This window comes from Plenodomus lingam, assembly GCF_022343315.1.
Source record: "Plenodomus lingam strain CAN1 chromosome Unknown contig_17, whole genome shotgun sequence".
NCBI lineage: Eukaryota > Fungi > Ascomycota > Dothideomycetes > Pleosporales > Leptosphaeriaceae > Plenodomus > Plenodomus lingam.
In genome coordinates, this window is record NW_027093934.1 from 589,421 (window position 1) to 611,661 (window position 22,241).

Below are 22,241 nucleotides of genomic sequence, written 5' to 3' on the forward strand. Positions count from 1 at the left end.
GCACGCCACCCCCCCCCCCCCCGCAACGTCAAGTTTCATTTTTGGATACACAAACCATTTCTGACCACGTAGGAGCGTTTGGTACTCCATTTTTCTTCTACTTTGGAGGTATGTCTCTTACACTAGTTGCATTGGCGTGCTAAATACCATCTCATTAACACCGATCATTTGTGATGCCTCGAGTTGAAAGAAAGACCGGGGATACCGAGTGGCACTGACCGCGAGATCAACAAAATACTATCCATGAAGCGGGACTCGATAGTAAGTCAGCCGGGAGGGGAGCCCTCAGTTCAAGTATAAATGCTTCCTCGACAGAATGTTTCAAGTCATCATCAGCGGACATCTCATCCACTATCCATCGCTTCGATTCTACTCTCCTTCAATTCTTCACAGCTTGTTCGTTACATAACAACAAACCATCCCAAATCAATTCATCATGCGTTTCTCCATCATTGCTCTTCTGGCCGCTGGGTACGTCTTCGCTGGCACTTCTTCGCCACTTCTCTACCACACACTCTAACAGTACCAACAGCGCCCTTGCTGCACCCGTCGTTGAACGGCGCACTTTCCCAACTCCCGATGGATCAAAGGCTCCAGGTGATGTTACGCCAACCTGGCCTATGGGTGCACCACGACCCTCTGGATCCTGGCCCGTCGGTGCACCACGGCCCACTGGCGGTTCAATGGGCCCAGGAGGCTGGGGAAAGCCCATGCCTTCCCCTTCCCGTAAGTACTCGTCCAAGACGGAAATATCTTGGGAGCGAACAAGGATGCTAACGAGAACATAGCCAAGCCGTCCAAGGGTGGTAAGGGCGACGACGACAAAGATGACAACGATAAGCAGGCCAAGAAGGAGAGGGAGAAGGCCGAGAAGGAAAGGGAGAAGGCCGAGAAGGAGAGGAAGAAGATTGAGAAGGAGGCTAAGAAGGCTCAGGAGAAGGCTGAGAAGGAGCAGGAGAAGGCTCGCAAGCAGCAGGAGAAGAACAACAACGGTGGCAGCAAGGACGACAACAGCGGCGGCAGCAAGGACAGTGGCAGCAACGGCGACAAAGACAACAGCGGCAGCAACTAAACGCCCACACTGCGAACTCTTCTGGATGCTGAGCACCCCAAAGACACCACCCCAACGGTCACCAAGTCCGCTCGACTTGAACCAAACATTCGTTTTTGAGAAACGTGTACATATCTCTTTCTTCCTGTACAGCCAATATATCAGCGATATCTAGAACTCCAGTGCTCTTGTGACTTTGTGTGCATTTGTGAAGTTGTGGTTTGTAGTGCATAGCGCTGGTCTTTTTTTTGGGGGGGGGGGGGATTAAGGGGGAATAAAGATGGGAGTGGCCGTGGTGAACAGAGTTTGAATGCTGACTGTTTGTATTGCCACATACTATGATTGGCTTGTCACTCAAAACAGGGAGTAGATACTATCACCCACATTGTTTTCGATCTCTGCCGTACGCGTGTGTGCGTTGGGGTGTGGAAGTATGCATGGGATTAAGTCTTGAGCGATTGAGTATGAGAGATGAGGTGATTTGTTGTATCAGATGTCTTTGGTTGTACTAATGCGTGTGGTAGAGATTTTGGGGGTTGTTCTAGGGGTTGAGGGTGCGTAGTTTTACTTATACTTGCTGTTCTTCCTCTACCTACTCTTCCACCTCTGCCCCCTAACAACCCAGCCCAAGACATACACGCCCAAGTCACTCAATCCATCTCATTTCTCTGTAACAGCGCACCATGGAAACATCTCCTCTCTAAGAACTTTCACAGCAATAAAGTCGCGCGCATCATGGACGAGTTGCTCGTTATTTTTTCGGTCCATGTTACATTCAAATTCCCATCGAGCTATGATAGACATACGCTCAGATGCAATTCTGTGGGGCGGGATGTGCTCAGACACCAGGCACTTAGGTTCTCAGTCAGCATATATATTTGCTTCCTTGCTGACTTCTTTGCTGTCTGCCTGTTTCTCCACGGACCTACCCTGCAGGTCACTCTTCACCCGTACACCGTCTGCGGGCATCGGGATTTTTGTCACCTGGGAGGTGTTTTTGTACTACATGCTATACCCCATGCTTTGGCGTTGCGGACGGCGAAGTTTGTGGGTTACGTATACTGCAGTTTGAGTACATGGGTGGATAAACAGATACACAAAGAAGCTGTCATACACAACGCAATCTCAAGACGTGATGCAGCACGCATCTTACCTATACCATTCCAATCACCCATAAACCAATACTTTGAGTGTACCCCCGTTTTATAAATTTCCTCCACACTAGAACGAGACCTTTGGTCTGAGTTTAAGCAGCTTAGGCAACGCAGTGCTCGTGCTGTCGCAAACATAAGCTGATATCGTAGGCTGGACATTCGCATTCGTGAGGCGATATCATCCCTCAAGGGTATTGTTAATAATTATTGGGGATTTTGGTCGTCGCTGCTGTTTTAACTGTGACAGTGGTTGTACTTTGTCGCAGTCAATGTGTCGGTTACGCTTGAACATCTAAACCTGTAAAATTGAACATGATATAGCAATTCCTTATATTTCAATAAGTTATCCAGGCCAGTGTTGGAGTGGTGCACTGTAGCACTGTAGTGTTGGCTGGATTGAGACCCAGTCATAGCTATTGCATATATTTAGGACCTTTGTACATACTCGCGCCCACGCCTAGACTTCCAAACAACGGGCTCGTGCCAATCTCACATCCCGCAAGCATGAATGAAAATAATCGTGTTGGGCCAGGAGTCTTGAAGGGAAATTCATAGTTGTCTAATGGTGCTAGCTGTGGGATGTAAATGCAGAATATGAAAAATTCTCGATAGATTGGGATAAGACGTTCTCGATCAGGAGTGTGAGGGTGGAGGTGGGGTGGGTGTGATGTCACTGTGTTTTGGGTACATGAAGGGTTTCGCGAAGCATGTGATTAGGAGTGAGTGTACTTTTGGGGTTTTTTCGTTGGGGGCGGCGTAGTGTTTGGATTAGATGGTTGAAATTGTAGGCAAGGTCTACTAAGAGAGAAAGCAGTATAACTATTACTTAGACAAAGACAGGAAAAACCTCTAATATAAAGATGAATCCCCAAGGCGAACGAACATGGACTTGAATATGAATATGAAGGCTCGAGGTGAAAAGACTAGAACAAGTGCGCTGTTACTCCACGCGGCTATGGTTGCTGATTTTCCCTTACCCTACTTCGAAATACGAACTATGCAAATTTCAATGCTAATCGTACCTTCTCCGGTGCATTCAGAGCATTCGACACGGGATCTTTGAGTGCATTGCTCACGAACGATATTCAAGGTTGTTGCGGCTTTTATATACAGCACATAGATTAATTACTGCAATCTAGTAGTAGAGCCGAATGTGGATTATTCATATTTGCGGGATCAGACGACGGGACGGCTGGGTTGGCGGTGAAGAGGCTAATGGATGGGTTGATCCTAGTTTTGTCCTTACTGTGTAAGAGAATGAAAGGCGGATTACACGTGGCATCTGGAAGTTGGGGTAGTGGAGCAATTCGCGGTTACCATGGACTAGTGAAGTTCATTGCGGGGTGAGTAGGTATCGTGCTGTATCATGGTGGAATTCCTACCGTAGCTACCGTACCGGTAAAGGACGTGCGTTCGTCGGGCTTCAATCCTCCTGAGATCTTTCACAAGCCATTACTCAATCCATTGTATACAATTGCTCTCCATTTACTATCCACGATCTCCACGTGATCCGTACAATGCCCATTGGACCAGCGTCCACGGCCGTACATCGGAGCTATTCGGAACCACCCTAGCACTAGCCTCGGAAGCGACCCCAATGAAGCATTCATCCTCCATCCTCTCTGCCCGCTGCAGTCTGCTACCATTCCATTTGGAGCCGCATTCTGCTCTGTCCCTTACCACCCCAACCCATTGCAACCCAATCCTAATACAGCGGGAACTAGCGCAGGAAACCCGTTTCTCGGACATAGACGAGAACGGGACGGCTTGCGCTATCAAAAAGCTCCCGAGCCCGTGGGGGAGGAGAGAGCGCTGGGGGCATGGGGAGGAGGATCCACCTGCTTACGACTTCCTTCCGACACTACGCCCAGGGCACGGCAGGGGGGTTAAAGGTGCGAAGGTAGCCGTTGCCACTACGGCTTTGAACGGCATGTTGAGTGAGAGACTGCCTCGACTGACAAATTGTGCGGGTGAGGAGTATGCAGTTTGTGGGGGTGGATAGGCACACTGTTGTTGCTTTTCGCGAGTTTCCATGGTACCCCGTACCCCAGGTTTATTATCGTGGTTGCGGGTGGGTCTCTTGTGTTCTGTGGGGATTCAAAGTCAGGTCACGCAAGTACGTGAGGCTAATGTTGTTGGAGTTCAGGATCAGGATGGATGGAAAGCTCAAAATAAAAAGAGTTTTCTTCTTGGTGCCTATGCGAGGTCAGTGCTAGCATTTAGTGTCACGACACGTTGAAGTTGTGAGATGGAAGGAAATCATGTTAGAATGGTTAACTTCGACTAATATGACATGTACGATGGTAAGTTGTTGGCTTCAAACTCTATAGAGATATGATTTTAATACGACTCCTGGCGAGTCCCAAACCCGACTCAGAAAATGACCGCTGTGCATGCAGGTCAAGATCCCCCCTTGCGCTACTTCCAAGAATGCTATCCTATCCTATCCTCTATGACTGAGGAACAGAGTTCGAGTTATCCTCGCACGACCAAGGGCGGGTGCCACCATTTTCCTTGTAACTGTCCATGATTGCTACAACAGATCCATACGTGCCAGAAATCATGAGGAAGAAGCCTGAAATGATAACGAATATACTCCAAACAACCATAAGCCGCCACCTGAGGGTCTTCGTGACTTTACCAGCGGTCCAGTTGTCGTATAACCACATGCATCCCATGGGCTGGAAGCACATGAGGGTTCCTAGCAATGCGCCAACGAGCGATACGAGCTCGTTGAAGACTGGAATCGCGCTGGCAATAACGTAGGCAGCCAAGGCGGTGGTAAAGGTCAGACTTAGCCAGACAACCCAGTGCTTGACAGTGTTGCGGCTCAAGTGGTAGGATCCTCGGAGAACGCGAACAAAAACATACTTTGCGGAGATCTGGGTGGCTATTAGCTTGCGCAATATGAGGGTAGATTGGCATCGGTAACTTACGTGGGTGACCAACATGACAGTCACGAGAAGACCAGGCAGAGCGAGACCATAGCAGATCCTCTTCATCAATACACCCGCAGAACCGAGCGCGGGGGATGCAACGTAGGATCCGCAGTAGTAGTAGACGACAATGCCAATGGTAATGTAGAGTATCGTGACAACTGATTGGCAGATGGCCAGCGCCTTGCCATAATCGCGGGGATCGCGCATCTCAGAGACGATACTGAAGAAGGCAGGAGTACCAGCGTAGGCGAAGACGAGCGAAGCAAGGGCGGCAGCAGCATTGGAGAAACGTGGCTTCTTGAAAAGCTCAAAGTCCGACTCCCATGGGCCAAATTGTGGTGCTTCGGCGGGACGATCTTGAACACCGACGGAGACGGTCAAGACAAAGACTAGAGAATATTAGCAGATTCCTGCCGAATCAGGCAAAATAGACCTACTGGATGAAATAATACCAGCCAGACCGACCCAGGCGAGCCATCCGACTTTCTCGAGGGTGGAGACACTGGCAAGCCCGAAGCCGATGATGAAAGCCACAACAACAAATACTGCTGTGCATGTGCCATGCATGGAGATAGCGTTCAGGCCGATGGACACACTGAGCATACCAGCGCCAGCAATGAAGACCCATACTGCAAAATGTCAGTGAATAAAATAGAACGGATCTTGACATGCCATACACAAGACAAAGACGACGGCGAAGAATTCTTTGCCAATACGGCCAAATAGCAATTGCCCAACATCATCAATTCCGTAGACCTCTGGATGTTTCAATTTGAAGATTCCCACCATGTAATTTGACCACAGGGTGATGCCACCGATAAGGAGGAGAGCTATCACTCCAGGAATCAAACCAAGAGTATCAAAGACTGCAGGAATAGATAGGACACCGAGACCGATTTGCGTTTTCATCATCAGACCGGCTGTTCCGAGAAGGCCAACCTGCTGGGTGTTAGCCATGTTGAACATGTCGCGTGATCGATGGGCTTGCATTGCGATAATTTGGGCCGCCCTCTACGACCTCACCGAAGACGGCGTCCTCGGTCAACACTCCACCACGTTCGTAGTCTGAATCAACAGCAGGCTTCTCGCTGGTATTTGGCGCCATTTCTGTGTTGTTACCTCCTGTGTAGTGGGTAGGGTAAGGGGACATGGCGTTGATTCAAGTTAAAAATGCCCAACAAAGAGCATGAGAAACAGAAGAGGACTGCAGTTTCGAAGGACCAAGCGCGGTCTTCAAGCGACAATCTGCCTGGAGGTGTGGTGGGTATGGGCCCAACTTTATTATAGTCGTGTCAGGTAGTCCCCATATTCGACAATCCATTTGTACTGGCGCGCTGAGTTCGGTTAGCGAATATCATGGTACCATAGTACATACATCGTACGCGTGCCGGGACCTTCCCCAGATGTCGGCAACTTTCACGGGGCTCCGCACCCCTAGGGGGCAAGGAACGTCTAGTGTGGGAGCTAGAAGCTAGTTCTGACGAGCCATAGTTTCCTATTACGTTGCAGGTGTTGCCCGCAGAGCCGCCCAACGGAGATGCTCTCTGTGGATTGATAATTTTACTGCCGCGCAGTGTCCTCCCTCAAAGAGTCGAACGGTGCACGGGAGAATCCCCGGGTTCTGGCATCCCTGGGTGATCCCAGTGATTCCGGGACGACTAACGTTAAGCTCCCGCCAGACGCCGGGGGCTTTGCTGGTTGGCGTCTGGTGTCTTCTCCAGTATTTACGTCATAATAAGGCCGATTGGCAATTCTTCTATTGGATCTCCGCTGAGCGCGTCTTCTTCGGTATGCACTCCGATCCATCTTTTCGTGATCTGAAACTGTTGGTAGTGAATGATGTACAGTAAGCCGCCAGCGCCAACACATCACACGCAGTGATGACGGATTCCCCATGTCGGTTGATGCACGTAAGCTTCCAGAAGGTTTTCTGACTGGATGGTGTAGGTAACAGAATACTATGGTACATCAGATTCCGGGGAAGCCCATGCCCATGCCCACGCCTTGAGCCTTGGGGAAATGCACGACCAACACCGACTCCTGACTCTTTGTGTGATTAAACAGCGAGCACGGCCCAGCTCCAGTTGTGGGTGGATGTCGGGGTCTCGAGGGGATTGCTGGGGGACTCCATGCTTGCCAGTAGCCCCATGCGCGTTGAGCCGCACAATCATCGGTTATCCTGGGAGCCAGAGAGAGAAATTTTCCTCGCAGCGCAGCTACCGGCCAGGACCGCACTGGCCACGGTTGCGGCTTTTCTCCCGTTTGCATTGGAAGTTCGACAGTCGAGGGTGGGCGTGACCGGTGCGGGTACATGGCGGCGCAGGCAAAGACGGTCGATTTCGAGGTCGATTTCGAGGACGGTTTCGCATCGGTCTCCAGCATCAGCAGCCTGCTTGCGGGACTACAGCAATCACATACCTACTTGTACTCTTGCCATCTTCTTGTAAGCCGGAGGACCTTGCGCCCTACCAAAAGGTAGAGTAGAGTACTATGTACTCCGTACACACACGCCCCTTCAAGCTGAAAAGAGCTGGTCGGCTCAAGCTACCGAAAGACTGGCCGCATGTCCTGCCCCCTTGGCCCGGTGCCGGAAACCCTGCCAAGATGCCCACAAATTCCAGCCAATGCGGCAACTTCACCGGCACCCTTCGCCAACCACTAGGCGCCGCCACTCGACTGCTTAATTGAACGTGCACACTCCCCCCCACCTCCTCCACCTCCCCCCTACCTACTGTTACATTACTCTGCGTGCGTGCCGTATTACTTCTACCACCTACTGTTAGTCTTTGCACAGTCAGTCTACGTGCTGTTAGGTACGGTGGCTAGCCGCCTAGTCTACTGTCACTAGTCATTCACGATCCACCAAGCCTTGGGCGCTTGACGCGAGCTTACCACAGGCACATACTGCACAGTCCTAGCGACTTCAGCCGACTGCCGTACGCAACTTATCGGACGCATTGGCTTCAACGCCGAGAACTGTTGGATACCCACAGAAGAACGAAACACAATCTTTGATATCGCAGCATTGCATACTTGGCAACATCTGCATCCTTATCTTGACCTCCACACTACGCAGAGCTACGGTCATCGTAAGGAGCGTGTCTATCTTGAGTCCGACCGACAAGTTTGGACGACAACATCACGTAGGTAGGCTGGGTACTCCATGCTCTGTTCTCACGCCATGAGTGAAGAGGGACCCCTCACGAATTATGTTGCCTACCAAGATGCCGAGACCCAGCAGAGGCGGATCGGACATCTGGACTTCTCCAATGAGGTCATCATCCCACTGAGCTTTGTTTCCGGCACACCAATCGTTGATTTATATCAAGTCATCGAGGCTGGGGAAGCAAACATCTGCAGCGCAGATGATCACATTCCAGTGTCATCGGTCAAAATACTACCCCCATTGGTAGACCGCGATGTCTTGTGCGTGGGTAAGAATTACGCTGAGCATGCCAAAGAGTTCAATAGCTCTGGCTTTGACAGCTCCGACAAAGTCGACACGCCATCGCACCCTGTCATTTTCACCAAGCGTTGGACGTCGATCATTGCAGATGGCGAAGATATCTTTCCCCATCCTGAATTCACCCAAACACTCGACTACGAGGGCGAAATTGGTGTGATCATTGGCAAGCATGCCTATCGCGTTGCAGAAGATGACGCCATGGACCATGTGTGGGGGTACACAATCATCAATGACGTTACAGCGCGTGAAAGACAACGAGACCACAAACAGTTTTACATTGGCAAGTCGGCCGATACTTTCTGTCCCATGGTTCGTAATGCGTCCCAAAGAAAAAGGCCACAATGGACTAACGACTGGAAGGGTCCCATTGCTGTACCTGCAGCAAGACTTGGTAAGGTGTTGCACGTTCAGACGCATGTCAATGGAGAATTGCGGCAGAGTGCAACTACTGAAGACTTGATCTTCTCTGTTCCCTGTTTGATCAAGACCATGTCCGCGGGGCAGACATTGATACCAGGGGATGTCCTTGCGACCGGTACCGTAAGTCTGGATACAAAGTCTTCCAGAAAAGAATAGAAGTTTTTAATGCCGCAACAGCCTGCAGGTGTGGGCATAGGACAAAAGCCGCCGATGTATCTCAAGTCCGGTGACACCGTGGCCGTATCTGTGAGCGGACTCGGCACCCTGACCAATCGCATCGCAGACCCATCATCAGCAAACCCCATGGTCAATCGGCTCCAAGACGTACTATTATCTCACTCAAGATCTAGCAATACGGCCAAGGTCGCTGTTAGCACAGTGCTGACACAAAAAAATATCAAGTCCCTCTATTTCAAGACTGTCGGTGAGACCTCAGGGCCACCAATCGTTTTCATCCATGATCTTGGTGCAAGCTCAGAGTACTTCCAACCTTTGATCCCAGCAGCGATCCTGGCCGCCTCGTACTCGCTGCATCTGCTAGACCTGGAGGGACATGGGCGCTCGTCTACATCGCCGCTCAGTAAATTGAGCATCAGTTCTTTTACCGCGGACGTTGCTGGTATTTGTAAGCACGGCGGGATCGGTCCAGGAGCGACCATCATCGCACATGGCATGGGTTGCCTGGTGGCATTGCATTTCACCCTCACACATCCATCACAGATCGCTCAGCTTATCCTAATGGGTCCACCCCCACTATCACTCGCAAAGCCTTACCGCAGCGCCCTACAAGATCTAGCCCGCACAGCCCGTACAAAAGGCATGTCTGCTGTGGCCGACGTCTACAACACGACGTCTCTGCCGCCCAGCAAAGCAGCAACCCAGAAAACCCTCCTAGTCACAGCAGCCATTCGCATGTCCCTGCTTGGTCAAGATGCCGAGGGCTTTGCAAAGGCATGCTCAGCCTTTGCAGACGCAGAGGACATTGATCTAGGCGCGGTGCAGGCGGATACGCTTATCATTACAAGTACCAAGGATGCAGCTTCGCCCCCGGAAGCATGTTCGCGGTATGTGGAGGCGATGCGTGGCAAGGCGACGTTGAAGGTGATCGAGGGGTCCAGCCATTGGCACGTTTTTGAAAATCTGCAGCAAGTTGCGCACTTGGTCTTGGAACATCTGCGTTCGAGACCGACGGTCATGTGAAGGCTATCCTATCTCGGTGTAGATTCCATGGGATTTGCGCGATTATTCGACTGTAATGTGGATTAGTCGTGTATTACCCGAAGTGTGAGACTGATGGTGTAGGTCTCTCCCGCATAGCGTATACATGACTTTGCTTGTCTCCAAGTCAACAATGTCCCGCCGTTTTCCCTCCAATCATCCTTCTCAAGCAAGGACTCACTCCAGACCGAATTTATATACCATCACCACGTTCGTCACATCACATCCCTGAAATCAAGGAAACCCCCATCTCAATCCCAACCCCAACCCCCACACCCCTAGATCTACTTTGCAACAGACACTCACAGACCTACATACTGCAAAAGGTCTCGTCTCCGCGCAGTCTGCAGGGGGGGCTTTTTGTTTAAAAGAAATCACCATGCATGCCCAACTACAACACACCATGCCCATAGTCCCAGGCCCATAGTCCCCAGAGCCTGAATATGCAAAATCATAATACACCATGATCCCTACCATCTACTCCCTCTTTCCCAGAATTCCAATTTCTTACGTCTTGAAATCTGCTATCGAGCACAGGAACCCAAGGTCCGTAGGCACACACACGTGGGGAGAAAATGCCACATCAGGTGAAGACGAGTCGATGCGCAATCCCATACATGATGCACAGAGGCGCTTCAGAGCTCAGTATGTGTGTGGGTCAAGAGCCAAGATATTGCAGGCGTAAACTGGATAAAATTGTACTTTTCAAAACTCTCTCGGATATGAGGAACAAAAGAAGATGATGCCTTGCTCCATAAATGCTTAGTTGGTGGTATAAACCCACCGACATGTGCAGCTTCAGACTGCGCAAAGAAGGGAAAAAAAACCAACCGACCCCGCGGATATAATGGGTAAACCGCTGATGCTGAGCTACTTTTCCATGTCTTTCTGTCCCTGGTTCTTTCTCGCCCTCTCACTCTCTTTTTCTCTCCAAAGCAAAACAAAGAAATAGGCCCTGAAAAATTACCATACCCATATCAGTACAGCATCGCCCACGAATGGAGAAACCCGCCGCCAACCTCCTTCTCTCCAGAAACTCGTAGTCCATAGAACACCTCCACGCATCTACCTCCTCGGAACCCCTCTCGGCTGTGCCCCAATCAGCATCTTGAACCCATTCTTCAGCGCCACCATGTCTGGATAGATATGCTTCTGCAACTCGTATGCATTGGGTACGACCTTGATGGGCCAGGCGCCACGCGGGGCATCAGCGCCCATTTGGTAGCAAATCCAAAAGTGGCCTGGGTATTTGGGCATGCTGCAGAATGCGTACATGGAGCGGTGGGGGTTGGCTATGCAGTAGGTTTCTAGCCATTGTTCTATTGGGAGAGGTTAGCATGTTTGCTTGCTGGTTTGTTTGTTTGTGTGTGTGTGTGTGTGTGTAGAATGGATGGGCAATAACATACCGGTTTCCTCTTTGGTACCAGGTTGGAATCGCTCGTCTCGAGTTAGTTCTTGAACTTTTCTTGCCATGGCTTCGACGTGGAGCACGATCAACTCGTCGAGATCAGAGTATGTCATTTTGCCGATTTTGAGCTGTTTGCCAAGGGTGAATTGGTTGGGCTTGTTCATCTCGAGGACATCGAGGTGCTGGTATGCGTTGTTGGATACCTTCCATGTGACGACCAGATGGTCGAACCCTTTAGACGATGGACGAATGACGAGATCGCCGGTTTCTTTCGAACCCAGGTATTCTTCTGCTTGCACGGTGTTGAAGGAAAAGAAGAGAGGATGGTTTACCACGCGGTTGGGGCGACCAGTTGCCACTTCCTTCTCCTTTTCCGCGGCCTTCTTATCAGCAGCTTCTTGTGCATCATCCCACTCGCCAGCTGCGCGATCATAGAGCTTCTTCTCTGGCTGGCGGATGAGGTCTTCGCGAAGCGACAGTTGCGCCGTAAGAGCTTTGCGGCTGATGAAAAGAATGCGCGCGCGGACGACTTGATGTGGTTGGTATACATGTCGTGGTTCTTGGCCGCCACTACCAACACCCTCTGGGAACTCAGATTCTGATACGCCACCTTCGATACCACATTCGAGCTTGACTTCAATGTGGTCGGAGAACGTGCGACGGATGGTGACGGGAACGACCATGCCATCATAAAGCGTCTCTTTGGTCTCTCCAGTAAGCATGGTGAAGATCTCTTCGCCAGACATGAGCGCAAATATTTGTCTGATCTCTTCGTAAGGGTTTTCAAGCTCGGCACGGATGGTTTCAAGTGTTGCGCGCTTGCGTTGACCAAAATTTTTCTCGATCTCGTCGGCATAGTCCTCCAGTGCTAGGTCGTTCACCAAGTCGGTTGTGTCTTCGCGAACCATCTTGCGAACAACAGCACTTGGCCCCCCTTCGTCGGTCTCGGCCTTGACATCCTCCTCGTCCATGTTGAGAGCATCGGCGACCATCTTCCGGGCTAGATCGTAATCTTCGGGATGTACACGCGTGTAGTCAAGGTAGTCTGATGTCTCTTCGCTTGAATCGTAAGGGATGTAGAGGAAACTTGCGCAGTTCTGGAAGACCTTGGGGCCCATAGCCGCTTTGAGATCACGAGATGTGTTCTCAGAGACACCAAGTAGATCGAACCGCGACAGGATCTCATCGCCATTAGCTTGGATCGCCTTGACCAACCTGTCCGCTTTGCGAGGGCCCAGACCGCAGACGTAAGGAAGCAGTTTTGACATGTACGCGTCGTCATACGTCTCTGGGAGGTCGATACCAACGAGATTGACCATGTCAACCATGGCAGTCTCTAGTTTCTCCAAAAGTTTCTCCTGTGGTATCAATGTCTGTTGAGGAATGAATGGTATCGACACAATGTCTTTTCCGAGAGAGGCGTATTCTGCAAGAGGATTTTGCAGATATCGTCCGAGGGCAATGCAGTACCTGGTGAGTGCAGAGTATTTGGGAAACTCGGCAGCGGCACGAGCGCTGGTGTGATACAGACGAGCTACCTCATCGTTGACCATGACCACCTCGAGAGGATCGCTCCGATCCGCGCCTGTCTGCTCGTCCTCGTATGCTGGGCCTGAGAGATTGTAGATGTTGATAATCTCTTGAATGTCTTTGTAAAGTTTTCGCGTCTCTACAGTGAAACCGCTGACACCAATCACATCCGGACGTCGACGCTGTACAACATCAACAAGTTTGGCAATGTCCTGGCCTTCAGGAATGCCTCGTTCCTGGTTACCAAGCCTCATCTCAACAAGTTTGCCTTGCTCAAGAACACGACCGTCGTTCTCAACGTAAGCCCACATGACGGCATCCCCACGCTGACCCTTGCCGTTGGATAGGCACAGAACGTTGGGCACAGAGCCATTGGCCGCGTGCTTGAGCTTGAATGGGGCCTGATCGAGCTTATTGTAGTAGTTCTCACGAGCACGGCTGGCGAGTTCGTCTTCGCATCGAGCGCGTAATGATTCCTTCACTCCATTGGCGATGATGGCCTGCAGCTTATCCAGAGCATTATCGAGTAATTCCTTCCGGAGAGCATTCCATGAATCTGAAGCTTCACTGACATTGTCAGAGACAATCTTTTCTTGTAGACGCGCCTTGAACTGATGGTATGCGCCCATGTAGATCTTGACCTGCACGAGACCTTCTTGTTCAGCTTTGAGCATCTTCAAGAACAGATCTGGTCGGCCTTGTAGATCCATGAATGTTTGTCTACGAAGATACTTGAACTCATAGTAAGTATGGTCCTCAGTAATCTTCCGCATACCCTTGTCGGTCCGGATACAATCAATTTGGGCGTTCTGATAAAAGCTGCTACGCAAGAATCTTCGTAGTCGCGAGCTCATCAACAAGTCCTGCACAAAAAGCAGCTTGGCAGACTTGAGTAACCCGAGGCCAGTCTCTGGAGCTTCGGCTAATTGATCTGCAAGCTCTTGCACCATCATTGGGGGATCTTCAATGACGTGAGCGCCCCTGCTTGTTCCATCAACCTTCTTTGCAAAGTCCTCTGGAGTGATACCAATAGCCTGTATCAGTTGCTGCGCCTTACTGCTACGGAGCTTGTCGAAGAAGTTGCGTGCATTGTTGGCGCGCTTCTGTCCGGTATTTGTCTCTTGTCGAACTTCGCTTATCTCATGCTGATATCGATAGTGCAGGTAATCTTGCAGCTCCTGAATCTCCTCGATAGTCAAGGCTTTCGAAGCCAGGTCTTCGATCTCAGTGTCATTGATTTCTGGTGCTACTGCCCGGACGTTGTCGTAGTTTAGACGAAGTGCATCTCGCTTCTCAGCAAATGCTCGGAACTTGAGATCCATGTCAAAGACTTCCCACAGGTCACTCTGATTGAGGAGGCGCTCGGGGCGGGCACCTGGGGGCGGCGCATTCTCGATGTCGTCATCAAAATCGTCGTTATTCTTCGGTGCATGGATGAGGTAGTCTTTGCGGTGGTTGAAGATAAAGGGAACTTCATAGTCTTCGATGTTGATAAACTCCAATACCTTGCGCACAGCCCTTTGAAAAGGCTGTTGGAAGTAGCCGGGGAGCCCTTTCTTTGGCCAAAGCATAGTGCTGATCCATGCAGCTTCTTCCGTTAAGCGTGCTTGCATGTCCTCGGGCGTGAGCTCGAGTGGCTTGAACGGCCGTCGGGCTAGTTGCAGGCGCTCTGGTATGTCAATCTCGCGAATGATATTATCTTCGTCAGTCAACATGCGCTCCTGCAGTTGTGATGGTTCAAAGACATCCTTGAGTTGGAGCTCGCGGCCTTCGCCAGTCTGCTCCTCCTCTTCGGCCTCTTGCATTTCCAGCGCCCAGTCGTAGTCAGTGCCATCACCAAAAGCGGCCCTGTAGTCTTCCTCGGCACCCTCATCTAGTCCGGCGGCTTGAAGACCCTGTGTTATAAGGCTGATACCGGGCTGTGTGACGTCGCGGTCGTCTTCGATCTCGTCCTCGAACTGGTCGTCCTCGATGAAACCGTCGAACTCGTCACCGCCGATCCGTCGCGGCTCGTCAATGTCTTCGCCTGCCTCGTCGTCGGAGAAGATGTCGTCGATGCCGCGCGACTTGACGCGCTCCTTGTGGCCGCGTTTCAGTCGCTTGTATTTCGACTAGACCTTGGTCAGTTGGATTATCCCAGCAATGCGTACCCTTACTTACTTGTGGCTCCTCTGGTCGCTCGACTTCGACGCCAATCAGGTCAAGATCTTCGTCATCGAGGGCTTCGTCGGCTTCGCGGTTCTTTCTCTTCTTCCTGCGCCGCCGCCTACGTGCCTCTTCCTCTTCCTCTTCCTCCTCATCAGCGATGAAGCCTTCACCTTCCTGCGATCAGTTAGCAGGTAGTTTCAAACGTACATGAGTTTCAAGCTTGCCTCTCGTAGCCGCTCATCATCATCATCGTCTTCTTCTTCTTCGCTCGAGTCGTCTAGGCCATTTACGCCGTTGATCTTCTTGGGAATGACACCTCCCTCTTCGCCATCAAAGTCCTCATCTATTTCCTCTTCGCTGCCTTCGTCGGCGATTGTATCAAAGAGGTCTCGTGTAGACATGTTTTACGTCGTGACAAGAGAAACGCGCGCAAGTCGCTCCAAGGGGTTCACCACGCGATTTCGCAAGCTCCGGCCCGCGGTGAGGTTGATGATTGTGGCGATTCGGCGGAAGAAATTGGTGAGAGCAGGCGAGGTAAAGGAGAAAAAGAAAGACAGATGGGCGGTCTCTGCAACGGTTCACACAGGCCTGTTCGGCGCGCATCAACATTTCGCCGCACTGACGCTGCGCACGTGATCATGCCGCGCGCTCGCGCATTGTCTTGCGACCCGCGACCCCCAAGACGCTACAGAGCGAACAATGGATGTGGAGTTAAGTTGGGATGATAAGAAACCAGCCTTTCATGACTTCTGGTTCCGAATCTATCAGCCCACCTGCTGTTTTCATGACTCAACAAGTACATATTGCCTGTTGACGAGCATGTTGATTCTAATGGCCCTGTGCAAGATGTTCGGATAGGTACCTAGCCTCTCTCACGTATCGTGCCGTACGGTACGGTACCGTAAAATTTGCACATTGAGTCACGTGTATAGGTATTGATGGAGACTGGAGTTGTCGTCGCAGGCCAGGTAAGTTGATCTAACTGATCCAGAGTCCACTGTCAGACATTTAGGTTCCTACCGCAAGTCTTTTGCCTTGCAAGTTGCAACCAAGATCTCTCGGATGGCCAGCCTTTGGGTAAAAGCAGCGGCTTAAACGGCGAAAAGCAAGGGCTTATCCACTGTATGTACATACCTACGCAGTTGCAGTCTTCCAAGGGTCCGCGTTTCGATGTTCTGCGCTAGAAGCTGGTGAAGCATGATGACGATGGCTATGCACCCTGCTGAAACCTCCTGAGAGATGCAGCCGTGACGGTGTGCTGGCAGCCGTGCTATACAAGACGTCGCATCGCATAGCCAGACCTTGCCACTCCCTTATTTTCTCCCTCTCTCTCCAGTGTCCCCGTTTCTCCTTCACACACCGTACGTTGTTGCGCCACTGCAGCCTTGCAAGAGCTACCGGTACTACTAGTTCATCAAGGCCTTGAGCTTGCTGCACGCGCTTCCTTCTCCCCCACCAAACACGGCCCCGCTACTCTAGACTGACACGACCTCACCAACGTCCCCTTTGATAGCACTGAATCCTGCACCGGCCCAAGACAAGACGTTTGGCCTTTTTGCCTGCCCTCCCTCTTTCTCTTCCAATCAGCGCCGGCCCTTTATCACATCCTTGGTTGCAAAGCCGCTACGCACGTGTGCCAAAATCGGAATCTCACAATAGACGCTGTCTTCCAGTGGGGAGCCTGCCGTGATTGGCGAACCCCCGTCGACCCAACTTTGGGCGGCAAATTGACACAAGAGGACTGACTGCGCTGTTGTTTGCGCTTTCACTTTGCCCTGACCGCTAGGCTCCATTCCCTCTTACGCCTTTACTTGTAGCACGCCAGTGGCCGACACGTAAACCCCAGTCACCAGCATCGACATTAGCATTAGCACCAGCATCATCATCCGCCATGGCCGATCCTTTCAAGCAGAAGACGATGAAGAGGAAGAACGTCAAGGGCCTTGCCCTCAGCGCGCCTCCTCCCAAGCCCGCACCGTCTGCAGGAGATGCCCAGATACCCGGTGCCCTGGCCAACGATGAGAAGCAGGACACTTTGGAGATCGGCGTCGAGTTCCAGCTGGATCTCAAGGCGGAGGATCTGATCGTGCTGCGAGAACTGGGTTCGGGCAACGGCGGGACCGTCAGCAAGGTGCAGCACGCGGCGACCAAAGTCATCATGGCGCGGAAGGTGCGTTGCTTTCCCCCTTCTGGAAGGCCTACTGAGGAGAATGCGAGTGAGAGGACTGACCAGAGGTAACCATAGGTCATACACGTCGAAGCCAAGAACGAGGTACGGAAACGGATCGTGCGAGAATTGCGCATCATGCACGACTGCAACTCGGACTACATTGTCGACTTTTACGGCGCTTTCCAAAACTCGTCGGGCGACGTGATCATGTGCATGGAGTACATGGATGTCGGGTAAGTACCTTTTCTCTTGTTACCAAGGGCATACGGACGGCTCACTGACAGTGCAACATCAGATCGCTGGACTGGGTCTCGCGCACATTCGGTCCCGTACGCGTCGATGTCCTCGGCAAGATCTCAGAGGCCGTCCTAGGCGGACTCGCCTATCTCTACAGTGCCCACCGTATCATGCACCGCGACCTGAAGCCGTCCAACATCCTCGTCAACTCAAAGGGCAACATCAAGCTGTGTGACTTTGGTGTGTCCAGTGAGCTTGAAGGCTCCATCGCCGAGACGTTTGTGGGAACAGGGACATACATGGCACCAGAGCGTATACAAGGGTCGCCGTACACTGTCAAGTCAGACGTCTGGAGTGTGGGTTTGACCCTCATGGAGCTAGCTATTGGTAAATTCCCTTTTGCCGGCAGCGGCGACGACGACGAAGCAGGCGGACCTCAAGGCATTCTCGATCTGCTACAACAAATCGTCTTAGAGCCCTCACCCAAACTTCCCAAAAGCGACGCCTTCCCTTCTATTCTCGAAGACATGATCGCTAAGTGTCTGATGAAGGATCCTAAGGAGCGCCCAACGCCTAAAGAACTATACGTATGTTCAAAATACTCGACATGAAACAAACGAGAACAGACGCTAACAGAATACCAGGATCACGACGCCTTTCTCCAAGCCGCAAAACGGACCCCCGTCGACCTTGAGGCCTGGGCGATCTCCATGATCGAACACAGCAAGCGCAAATCCCACCTTGCCCCTGCGTCTGCGTCTGCAACTATAAAACAGCAACTCCGCGAACGCTCCCCACCCCGGCGAGACTCCAGCGCTTCGCGCCCCCAACACACGCAGTCCAGCTCGCAAGCGCAATCCCAATCCCAATCCCACCACGCGCCCAGTTCCTCCACCTCCTCATCTCACGGCCAATACACTGCACAAACTAGTTCTTCATCCCAGCAGCAGCAACATCACATGCGCAACGGTAGTGGTCCCGCGCCACCGAGACCCTCGTATCCCGCACGAACGAGTAGTAGTACGAGCATTCATACCCCAGGTCAGGGCAGTATGAGTCTGCCTATCAGAACGGCGCCAGGGTCCAGCGATGCTGGGTCGAGACCAGGGAGTCGGGGTCCCATGCCCGGGGGTGGCGGAGGTCAGGGACTACCGCCTGCGCCGAGACGGTGGAATAGTGAGGTACAATAGTGCATATCGTGCTATGTTGAGATGGGGAATTCTACATAACTATAGAAAGACCTAGCTCATTGTATGGTTGGAGAGAGTGTGTGTCGGAAAGGAGGAAAGAGTGGAGGGTTTTGGGTCAGATACATGTGCAAGTAAATGTGATGAGTATACTACTTTCTTCAAGCAGGTTGTCGTTTTTGCCCATTTCACCCTTCATAAAGCATTGTTCTTGGGCGTCTAACTGCATCAATTTGTATAGTTTGTATCAAATCTACGCCTGTTGTAGTGTTGTTGTCATTGTTCCTCTCCCTCGCACAAATATAGAGAAAGTGAAGCTTTTTGATCGCAATCCTGTACTCTGGTTAGATATAGACTTTGTGATAATGTGTGCTCTTGGTATAACGGCGAGATGGTCTATACATACCTACAACTCTTGTTTTCTCTCAGTCATTTCTCTCCTCTCTCTGGACCCTAAACATTCATCAACCCCTCCCAAGGCCCTCCATCTCTCTCTACCCAACCATGCGCCCCAGCCATCTTCTCCATGTGCCAAAAAACACATCAAAAGCAGAAACTGTACTAGTCTCTCATCTCCACGTTCGTTGAAATTAGCAAAGGAGAAAGGCAACGTAAAGCCAACTAGGATTCGCGATCTACTTTGTGTTGAACCATGTGCTGCTATAACAAGCCCTTTAAATCATCTGTCTGCTTCTCCCAAGTCTATTCTTGCACAAGTAGACGTCCAATATATGTGAAATTATGGTAGCTGCTGCTCTTTCAGGCATCATTGACTGAGAGATTCCCATTTTCGATGATGATAGTGCCTATACTGTTCATAGTTCATCATCGGAAGGGAGTAGACTGTGAGGATGACTAAAGTCGGTCTAGAACAAGATCTAGGGGTTTACCCGGGACGCGTTTAGTTTCCATGCAGTATCAGCCATTGCTGCTGTAATCAAGAACAATCTTTAGAATTGGAATAGTGGTAGTATCCTTCAATAAGCAGAGATTCTATGGTGTATTAAGAATCTGTTTCGGACTTGCTGACCACGCTGACGCTGAAGATTAGCTTGATGTGACTGTGGTAGCGAGCGGCATTTTGACGGACTGGTGGTCCAGCTCCATGCTGGTACAAGGTGCTTTTGATGCTGTTTCTCGAGTGAGGTGGTCAGGTCGTGAGAGAGACTAGGTACGTTCCACGGCGTCTTCGTATCTCTACCGCACTCCGAAACCCCCCCAAAACACACAATCTCCCACGTGATTACTGCACCGTCAGCTCCCACACCCCCGCGCCATGGTCTGATCTCGGGGTATTTTCTGAATCCCCCTCTGTCTTCCTATACGCTTGCATACATCCGCAAACTTACTCTGCGTTCTACCATGCTACCCTGACATCGGCCGGGCTTTTCTTTGATTAGGGTTTCCAATAGGATCGACCGGGGATTTGGTGGTTGGGGAGTGAGCGGGGGGTTGTGCGTTGACGGGGTGACGGAAAGTTTGGAGATTGGGAAGAGGAAAAGGGTGTGGGCGCGCTTGACGCGGAGGGGACGCGACAGTCTCGTGTTTGAGGGGGTTGTGGCCGTTCGGCTGGGGCCGGCATGGACTTGGAGAACTCGTTTTGTGTGGACTGGGGGCAGCCTCGGTGATGCGGACGGTCACGCCATATTTGGAATTTACGTGACTTACCTATCTTTTGTTTTGCAGAATTGTCAAGTCACGTGTCAATTGATCGTGGAAATGGGGATTGGAGTAATAATCATAGTTTCATTCATGTTGTTGCCTGGTGTGATCAGTGGCATAGGAGAAAGCTTACACGACGCGAACTCGATGGCAAAATCGAAATATTTCGCAGCAGCACGGCCTAATAATATACAATACACGTCAGATAGGGAACCGACCGGCCGTTTCCATCTGGGGGTCCGTCCGAACCATCGCCGAACGCCGAGTCGCTGAAGGACAAAAGATACCGGAAATGGAAAAAGAGGAAACTCAATGCAACTGCGAGAAACTTTTGTTGCCGTCAGAGATTGGATGAGAAAAGGAAGAGAGGGCCAAGCGAGAACGTAAAAAGTCTGTTACATCTCCATGGCGTCCATGTCAACCGGTGCGTCGTTGGCAGGTTGGGCAAACGGGGCAGTGGAGACTGGGGGTGTGAGACGGCGGGCGTTGATGCGTTCGCCTTCAACACGAGGGGTTGGACCAGACATGAGATTCGCGACGGTGCGTTCCAGCGACCATCCGACAAGTTGACACCATTGCAAGCTATCCGAGAATAGCCAGTAGCCTTGGACGCCGTGTTGCTTGGCGCGAACAAGGTAAGCTGAAAGCGACTCTTTCTCGAGCATCACGAGCGCATCGGTAAAGTCAAAGTGGCGCTCGATGACCCTCGAGTAAGCGCGTGCGGCGTCGCGCAGGTTGGGATTGGTCATGACATTTTTCCAGCCAACGCCGAGCGAAGCAATGAGCGTGTTGATGGTGTTGCCGTTATCGTCAATCAGATCCTCGGTTTTCTGTGCATCCATGTCGTTGAGTGAGGGCACCTCTACATTGACCGAGGGGCTGATGCGTGCTGATTTGCGCGAGACGGCAATAGGACGTACAGCCTCGGCCTTCTCTTCCTTCTCCATCTTCTCTTCGAACCAAGTGCCAGATTGGGATTCGGCAATCATCTTGTACCCAGGCTCGTCAGGATAGATGAGCGTCATACCTGGGCCATAGATGGGCTCAGGCTTGGGCTTGACGGGCAATTGAGTAACGACTGCTCCAACGGGTTGATTCTCCTCCGGGTCGTCGACGTCGGCAATGGATCGTTTGCGCCCAGCAGAGCTGTTGGAAACGGCCGCTAGATAGTTTAACGATGGTGGAGTAGGGTATTTTGGACGGAAATTACCCATTGCTGGTGGTGAGTGCGCCCCGTGGTGGTGAGGAAAGCATGATCGTGACTGCTGGGGTGGCAGGACTACGGTGGGCGAGGATGCGAAGTAGTTGAGACCCATGGTTACGATACTGTGTGTTTAGTAGATCAGAAGACGTTAATGGTTGTTTATATGATACAAATGTCTATTCAACAAGATGAACAGACGAGAAGCATGCAAAGGGCTTGGCACGCAAAGGTCACTAGACGCGACGATGTGATAGGGCAGGCGAGGATAGCGTAGTGTGGAGGCTGGATGGAGGTGAAGGTATGATGTGAGCTGAAGTAGGAGAGTAGAGTGAAGGGTAATGAAGAGGACAAAAGGTAAGAGGAGGGGGGGGGGGCCCAAGATAAATATTGCACGAAGGGCCGGGGGGGAGGGGGGATTCGAGTTGTGGGTGCAATGGAAGTGAAGTG

At 51.4% G+C, this 22,241-nt stretch overlaps 9 protein-coding genes across 9 annotated transcripts; 3 read left to right on the forward strand and 6 right to left on the reverse strand.

Annotated features, from left to right (window-relative positions):
- Positions 1-436: 436 nt before the first annotated feature.
- IAQ61_003212 (uncharacterized protein) lies at positions 437-1,072 on the forward strand (the record flags this gene model as incomplete). Its single annotated transcript, XM_003844814.2, has 3 exons — positions 437-471; positions 533-726; positions 789-1,072. The coding sequence occupies 3 exons, from the start codon at positions 437-439 to the stop codon at positions 1,070-1,072; spliced, it is 513 nt and encodes a 170-aa protein (XP_003844862.2).
- A 639-nt stretch (positions 1,073-1,711) lies between these two features.
- Positions 1,712-2,777, reverse strand: IAQ61_003213 (uncharacterized protein; the record flags this gene model as incomplete). The annotated part of the gene is made up of 4 exons (XM_003844816.2): positions 1,712-1,903; positions 1,946-2,035; positions 2,316-2,389; positions 2,651-2,777. Coding segments are annotated over 4 exons (483 nt in total), but the record flags the coding sequence as incomplete, so codon positions are not given.
- Positions 2,778-4,655: 1,878 nt separating this feature from the next.
- Positions 4,656-6,294, reverse strand: IAQ61_003214 (uncharacterized protein; the record flags this gene model as incomplete). Its single annotated transcript, XM_066095890.1, has 5 exons — positions 4,656-5,087; positions 5,142-5,533; positions 5,582-5,773; positions 5,822-6,083; positions 6,133-6,294. The coding sequence occupies 5 exons, from the start codon at positions 6,292-6,294 to the stop codon at positions 4,656-4,658; spliced, it is 1,440 nt and encodes a 479-aa protein (XP_065954135.1).
- A 142-nt stretch (positions 6,295-6,436) lies between these two features.
- IAQ61_003215 (uncharacterized protein) lies at positions 6,437-6,950 on the reverse strand (the record flags this gene model as incomplete). The annotated part of the gene is made up of 3 exons (XM_066095891.1): positions 6,437-6,478; positions 6,527-6,578; positions 6,808-6,950. The coding sequence occupies 3 exons, from the start codon at positions 6,948-6,950 to the stop codon at positions 6,437-6,439; spliced, it is 237 nt and encodes a 78-aa protein (XP_065954136.1).
- A 162-nt stretch (positions 6,951-7,112) lies between these two features.
- Positions 7,113-7,581, reverse strand: IAQ61_003216 (uncharacterized protein; the record flags this gene model as incomplete). The annotated part of the gene is made up of 2 exons (XM_003844818.2): positions 7,113-7,517; positions 7,567-7,581. The coding sequence occupies 2 exons, from the start codon at positions 7,579-7,581 to the stop codon at positions 7,113-7,115; spliced, it is 420 nt and encodes a 139-aa protein (XP_003844866.2).
- A 291-nt stretch (positions 7,582-7,872) lies between these two features.
- On the forward strand, positions 7,873-10,854 carry IAQ61_003217 (uncharacterized protein). Its single transcript, XM_066095892.1, has 3 exons — positions 7,873-8,919; positions 8,971-9,150; positions 9,208-10,854. Exons 1-3 carry the CDS (start codon positions 8,308-8,310, stop codon positions 10,228-10,230), a joined length of 1,815 nt encoding a protein of 604 aa, XP_065954137.1. The 5' UTR covers positions 7,873-8,307; the 3' UTR covers positions 10,231-10,854.
- Positions 10,855-11,313: 459 nt separating this feature from the next.
- On the reverse strand, positions 11,314-15,735 carry IAQ61_003218 (uncharacterized protein; the record flags this gene model as incomplete). The annotated part of the gene is made up of 4 exons (XM_066095893.1): positions 11,314-11,567; positions 11,655-15,297; positions 15,347-15,508; positions 15,559-15,735. The coding sequence occupies 4 exons, from the start codon at positions 15,733-15,735 to the stop codon at positions 11,314-11,316; spliced, it is 4,236 nt and encodes a 1,411-aa protein (XP_065954138.1).
- An 870-nt stretch (positions 15,736-16,605) lies between these two features.
- On the forward strand, positions 16,606-19,568 carry IAQ61_003219 (uncharacterized protein). Its single transcript, XM_066095894.1, has 5 exons — positions 16,606-17,504; positions 17,580-17,737; positions 17,800-18,328; positions 18,386-19,263; positions 19,337-19,568. The coding sequence occupies exons 1-4, from the start codon at positions 17,226-17,228 to the stop codon at positions 18,929-18,931; spliced, it is 1,512 nt and encodes a 503-aa protein (XP_065954139.1). The 5' UTR covers positions 16,606-17,225; the 3' UTR covers positions 18,932-19,263; positions 19,337-19,568.
- A 1,417-nt stretch (positions 19,569-20,985) lies between these two features.
- On the reverse strand, positions 20,986-21,906 carry IAQ61_003220 (uncharacterized protein; the record flags this gene model as incomplete). Its single annotated transcript, XM_003844825.2, has 1 exon — positions 20,986-21,906. The coding sequence occupies one exon, from the start codon at positions 21,904-21,906 to the stop codon at positions 20,986-20,988; it is 921 nt and encodes a 306-aa protein (XP_003844873.2).
- Positions 21,907-22,241: the final 335 nt, after the last annotated feature.